This window comes from Microtus ochrogaster, unplaced genomic scaffold, assembly GCF_000317375.1.
Source record: "Microtus ochrogaster isolate Prairie Vole_2 unplaced genomic scaffold, MicOch1.0 UNK109, whole genome shotgun sequence".
NCBI lineage: Eukaryota > Metazoa > Chordata > Mammalia > Rodentia > Cricetidae > Microtus > Microtus ochrogaster.
The window spans coordinates 458,355-464,121 of NW_004949207.1; the positions used below are offsets into that span (position 1 = coordinate 458,355).

Below are 5,767 nucleotides of genomic sequence, written 5' to 3' on the forward strand. Positions count from 1 at the left end.
TTTTTTTGGTTTTTCGAGACAGGGTTTCTCTGTGGTTTTGGAGCCTGTCCTGGAACTAGCTCTTGTAGACCAGGCTGGTCTCGAACTCACAGAGATCCGGCTGCCTCTGCCTCCCGAGTGCTGGGATTAAAGGCGTGCGCCACCACCGCCCAGCCTGTTGTTTCTTTTTAAAGATTTGTTTTATGTGCTTTAGTGTTCTGCCTGCATGTATGACTGTGTATGGGTGTTGGATCCCCTGGAACTGGAGTTGCAGACAGTTGTGAGCTGCCATGTGGGTGCTAGGTATTGAACCTGGGACCTCTGAAAGAGCAGCCAGTGCTCTTAACTGCTGAGCCATCTCTCCAATGCCCTGGTTTTTTGTTTGTTCGTTTTAATTTATTTATTTTTAGAATATGTGCATGAGCTGGGAGGTGGTGGCCCATGCCTTTAATCCCAGCACTCAGGAGGCAGATTGAGTTCAAGGACTGTCAAGAGTAACACAGTGAGGGGCTGGAGAGATGGCTCAGAGGTTAAGAGCACTGCCTGATCTTCCAAAGGTCCTGAGTTTGGTTCCCGGCACCCACATGGTGGCTCACAACCATCTGTGATGAGAGCTGGTGCCCTCTTATGGCCTGCAATTATACATGCAGACAGAGCACTGTATACACAATAAATAAATAATTTTTTAAAAAAAAAGAGTAACACAGTGAGACCCTGTCTCGAGAAAAAACAAAACCAAGAAACGAAGAATATGTATGTGACTGTTTCATCTGTACGTACGTCTCTACGCATGTATGCCTAGTGCTTTGGGAGGCCAGAAGAGGATGCTGGATCCCCTGGGACTGAAGTTACAGACAGTTGTGAACTGCTTTATGGGTGCCGGGGGCTGCCCCTGGATCTTATGAAAAACAAGTACTTTTAACTGCTGAGCCATCTCTCCAGCCCCAGCTCACCACGAGATTGTTATCTTCCGTGCCATCACCACTAACTATTAGAACTAATTGATAGTTCTCTCGCAGTTTCTTTCTAGCACCTAGCTCTGAGGAATCATTAAGGCTTCTCTTCACTTCTACTCAATGCTATAATTTGAATTTCCAGGACTGGGGGGCATGGCTCAGCCACAGAGTACTTGCCAATCATGTATAAGGTCCTGAGTTCAGGCCCAAGTATCAGGAAAACAAAGCAGATCTCCCTTCTCAAAACGTTCCAAGATTTACGCTTTCTTTTTTAGCATATGCTATAATACACTTACCCCCCTTTGAGGGTCAGGGAGGGTATTCCGTATTCCGTGTATACGCATGTTCGCATGTGTGTGAGTGCCAGTGCATGCAATGGCCAGTGGTTGACACTGGGTGCCTTCCTCGGTTGCTCAATGCCTCTCCTGGACCATGAGCTCACTGATTCAGCCAGTCTTGCTAGCCAGCTTGCCCATGGACCCCTTACACCCACCTCCTAAGTGATAGGATTGCAAGCAAGCTACCATGACCTCCTGGCATTTACCTGGGTACTGTGGACCTAAACTTGGGTCCTCATGCTGGCATAGCAAGTATTTTATTCACTGAGCCATCCCCTTGAACCCATGCATTTTCGTGTGTGAATGTGTGTGTGTGGTTTAGCCAAATAGTCCTGGCTGACCTCAAATTCACCACTATCCTGCTTCAATCGCCCCAATGTTGAGATCATGGACATGGGCCACGGCGCCCAGCCACAACGCTTTTTACTTTAGACCAAAATCATTTTCTTTTTTGTGGGGGCGGAGGTGAGAGGGTTTCTCTATGTAGACTCTGCTGTCCTGCAACTTGCTATATAGACCAGGCTGACCTCGAACTCAAGAGATCCACCAGCCTCTGCCTCCTGAGTGCTGGAATTAAAGGCATGCAACACCACTGCCCGGCCCCAATCACTTTCAGCCTCACAATGCAAAAGTGCAGCTGAGAGAGGATGGTGTGTGTGTGTGTGTGTGTGTGTGTGTGTGTGTGTGTGTGTGTGTGTGTGTAAGGGGGGGTCTCCAGCTCAGCCACATGCCCTCCTAGCATTCCTAAAGGTTTGGGCTGAACTCTAGCACCTCGCAAACCAGGCTGGTGGTGCACACCTGTGATCCCAGCACCCAGGAGGTGGACGCAAAAGGAACAGAAGTTTAAAGACATTCTCAGCTACATATTCAAGGTTAGCCCAGACTACAGGAGACTCTGCCTCAAAAAAGAAAAAAAAAAGCCATAGAAATTTGAAAAAGAGGGTGACAATGGAGTAGAGACATAATTCGAAACTGTCTCCTAGGATACCTGAATCCTCATTTCTGGTCCCCCCACGATCATAACTCATACTAAATAACAAGTGCTGGAAACAGAATCCTCCATACGGCACTGGGTAAATTACTAAACCCCTTTCTGCTTTTGATCTCCCATCTGTCACATGAGAACAATACTCCTTGTTTTTTTTTTAAGCTGGTATGCATATAAGAGCAGGATAACTTTCCTTATTGAAAAAAAAAAAGCCAAAATAGCGGTATACTAAAATAATACTAGAAAACTGGGTAAAATAACTCCCTAAAAGCCCAAAGATTGCCGGGTGGTGGCGGCACATGCCTTTAATCCCAGCACTTGGGAGGCAGAGGCAGGTGGATCTCTGTGAGTTCGAGGCCAGCCTGGTCTACAAGAGCTAGTTCCAGGACAGGCTCCAAAGCTACAGAGAAAGCCTATCTCAAAACAAAACAAAACAAAACAAAACAAAACCCAAAGATCTGGTACCTGATGTTAGTCAAATAATTCCCTAAAGAAGGGGAGCTTATTATATATGAAATCTGGGCAAGCACTGTTATAAGAAGTAGCAGGGAATGATAGTGTCCATACTGGATACAACCATTATTATTAATTATAAATCATTATAAATATTAAACTGTCCCCCAAGTTTACAGTTTACTAGATAAGACTTAGTGCACTTAAGAATGACTTCACGCTGAGGATGGCAGTGCATGCCTGTAATCCCAGCCCCTGGAAGGTGAGGCAGGAGGATCTGGGCTTCCACAGCTAGCCTCAGTTACACAGTGAATTAAAGGTCAGCCTGGGCTGGGCAGAGGTGGTGCACGCCTTGACTCCTACCCACTATTCGGGGGGCAGAGGCAGGAGGATCTCTGCCAGGACTTTGAGGCCAGTCTGGCCAGGGCAGCACACAAGAGAAACTCTGTCTCAAAAGATCAAACAAACCAAAAAGGTCAGACTGGCCTGTATGAGGCTCCATCTCATTTAAAAAAAAAATAGTGAGCCGCCTCAGCAACTGTGGGAGTTTGCAGCCATGCCCGTGGACCTGAGTCCGATCCCAAGACCCACATCCTGGAAGGAAATTGTTGGTCCCTACACAAGTCATGGAAGCCCCCACAGTACAAAATAGAGAAACAAAATGGAACTTTAAAGGGGGGGGTAGGAAAAGGAAAAAATAAAAGAATATCCCACTCTGATCCTCATCGCTTCAGGAAAGTTGAGCCGTCCGCCAGGATAACCCTTTGGCTTTCTGCCCTTATTAGATTTCCTAAGTCGTCTACCCTCTAGCTAGCATTCCAGAGCTCTGAAGATTAGCATCTGCACCTGATCCCTGGCATCGGACCTGCCACTCTAGGCTGTCAACCTGGGCTAAACTGCGTAGTGTTTTCCATTCCCGGCTACATCGCATTGCTGGAGGCACACAAGTTAGAAGGAACAGGACACTTTTATCCTAAACTTGACTTCCCTACTTCTTTCCCCTTTCCCCTCATCCTCCCCCCTTTTTTTTGTGGAGGGGAGAGGGTCCCAGGTATCACAGGTTGGCCTTGAACTGCTGATCCACCGGCCCCTCAGTGCTGGGATTACAGGCGAGTGCCACGGTACTCAGTATGATGCAGTGCTGTGCATGGAAACTCGGGACTCGGAGCATGCTAGGCAAGCTCTCTACCAACTGAGACACAATGCATCCCCAGCTAAAGTTCCCTTTAAAGGTCTATGTCAATTTCTGGCCCTTTAAATCCCTCCCCCACCCTACCCCACCCCAGTTCCTTTCAATTCTCCACACTTTCTCTCTCCCCACCTGCAATTCGCCTTCGCCTCCCTCAGGGAGTTTCTCCAATCTTCTCCTCGTGTCCTTCTACAGCCCCCACCCTTCCCTCCGCAGCGCGACTCCAGCTTCGCCTTTCCGTGCCCCCGCGCTGTTTCCCTTTCCTCCCACGACACATCTCTGCAGCAGGCGACCTTCCAACACCACGTCCAATGCCTGGGTTCTCCCTCTTAGCCTCCCGAGCTCCTTGCCGATTCCCTTCACCCCAAACCCACCTTTCCCGGGATCCACTTACAGGAGGCCGGAGCAGGTGGTGCAGACGAAGCTGCCCACGGTGATGTCCACATAGGTGACCCCGCGCTGGGCACACTCGAAACAGTGGCGGTTCCCGGCCTGGCTGCAGCCGCCCAGCTCGCGCACTCGGCGGCACCACACCTCCGAAGCCGCTTCAGCCTCCGCTTTGCTCCCTCCGACCCCGCCACCCGGGCCCGGGCCCTTCTTAGCCGCCATCACCATCTCTCCTCCGAGCTCCTCTGCAAGTCTGCGGTTGCTCCCCTTCAACCGCTCGCTGCCTTTCCCGCCTCCGCCGCCTTCGCACGCCCGGCAACCCTGACACCAGCTCCTGCAGTCCCGACCGCGACCGCGACGGACTCCGCCGCCCCCTTCCTCATCTCGTTCTGCACGCTGATTAGCCAGTCCCCTCCCACCTCCTCGCTCTGATTGGTGCGATTCGGGACGGCCTCGGGTTGCTGGAGCCTCCACAGCCACGCCCCACTGCCAATGGGCCTCCCGCCTTTTCCATTGGTTCACAGAGACCCCCCACAGTGCAAGCACAGCGCGTGCCCTCCTCCTTGTCCCCGCCCCCTCTCGCCACGGGTTCCTAGGCTGACTCTTATTGGTTGTTAAGGTTGCAAAATTAGCGTGCGAGAGAAAGGAGGTGGTCCGCGCGAGCGCAGTGCTCACCCTCCGGCCTGGCACTAATTCCCGCCAAATTTCAAAGCCTTGTTCCAGGCTGAGCCAAGAGACGTGCATGGCAGAAAAGAAGTGGCCCTAGGAGGGACTGAAGGGGAAAGGGAAAGGCAGAGAAGGGGAGGGTGAATGCTTTATAAAAGATGTCTTATTTACCCATGCCATAGGTGGAGCCCCCACTTAAAAACTTGAGGTGGGGTGCCAAAGATAGCTTAAGGGACGAAGGCATTTGCCACCAACCCTTACAACCCAAGCTTGATCCCTGGAGCGCTCACTCCTGTAAGAAAACTGACCCCTGTACCCTCTCTTCTGAGCTCCAAGAGTGTACACACACACACACAAATAAAAATGTATGTAAAAAATTATTCAAGAAAACATGTTGAATGAAGTGTATCACAGAACTGGTTTGGGGTTCAGTCAGAATTTGAACCTTTCGATTTTAAAAACTCCGCTCTGGAGCCAGGGATCTATCTCGGTTGGTAGAAAGCTTGCCTAGCAAGTACTGAGCTCTGGGTTCAATCCCCAATACTACATATAACCCAGAATGGCGGCACAGGCCTGTAATTCAAGTATTTGGGAAGTGGAGGTAGGAGCTTTAGAGGTTCAGAGTCATCCTTGGTCACTGCCTGGAAAGGGAAAGGCTGGAAGCGAGGAGGTTTTGGGGTGTAAACCAACAGTTTTGTTTCAGACGTGGGCTGATGAAGGAGGTGGGTGCCAGGCCTGATTCCAGGAGAGACCAGAACCAGAGAGATAGGTTCCAGAGTCATCAGTACAGGGAGTTATGTAGGGGCACGGA

General features: G+C 50.3%; 1 protein-coding gene across 2 annotated transcripts in view; it reads right to left on the reverse strand.

Moving 5' to 3' along the window:
- Agfg2 (ArfGAP with FG repeats 2) overlaps window positions 1-4,677 on the reverse strand; it is a 39,403-nt gene extending 34,726 nt beyond the window's left edge. For both annotated transcript variants that reach the window (XM_013355281.2, XM_026778171.1), the window contains exon 1: window positions 4,298-4,677. In XM_013355281.2, the coding sequence (XP_013210735.1) occupies window positions 4,298-4,518 (221 nt within the window). In that variant the 5' untranslated portion in view covers window positions 4,519-4,677. The remainder of the gene's footprint in view (window positions 1-4,297) is intronic.
- Window positions 4,678-5,767: the final 1,090 nt, after the last annotated feature.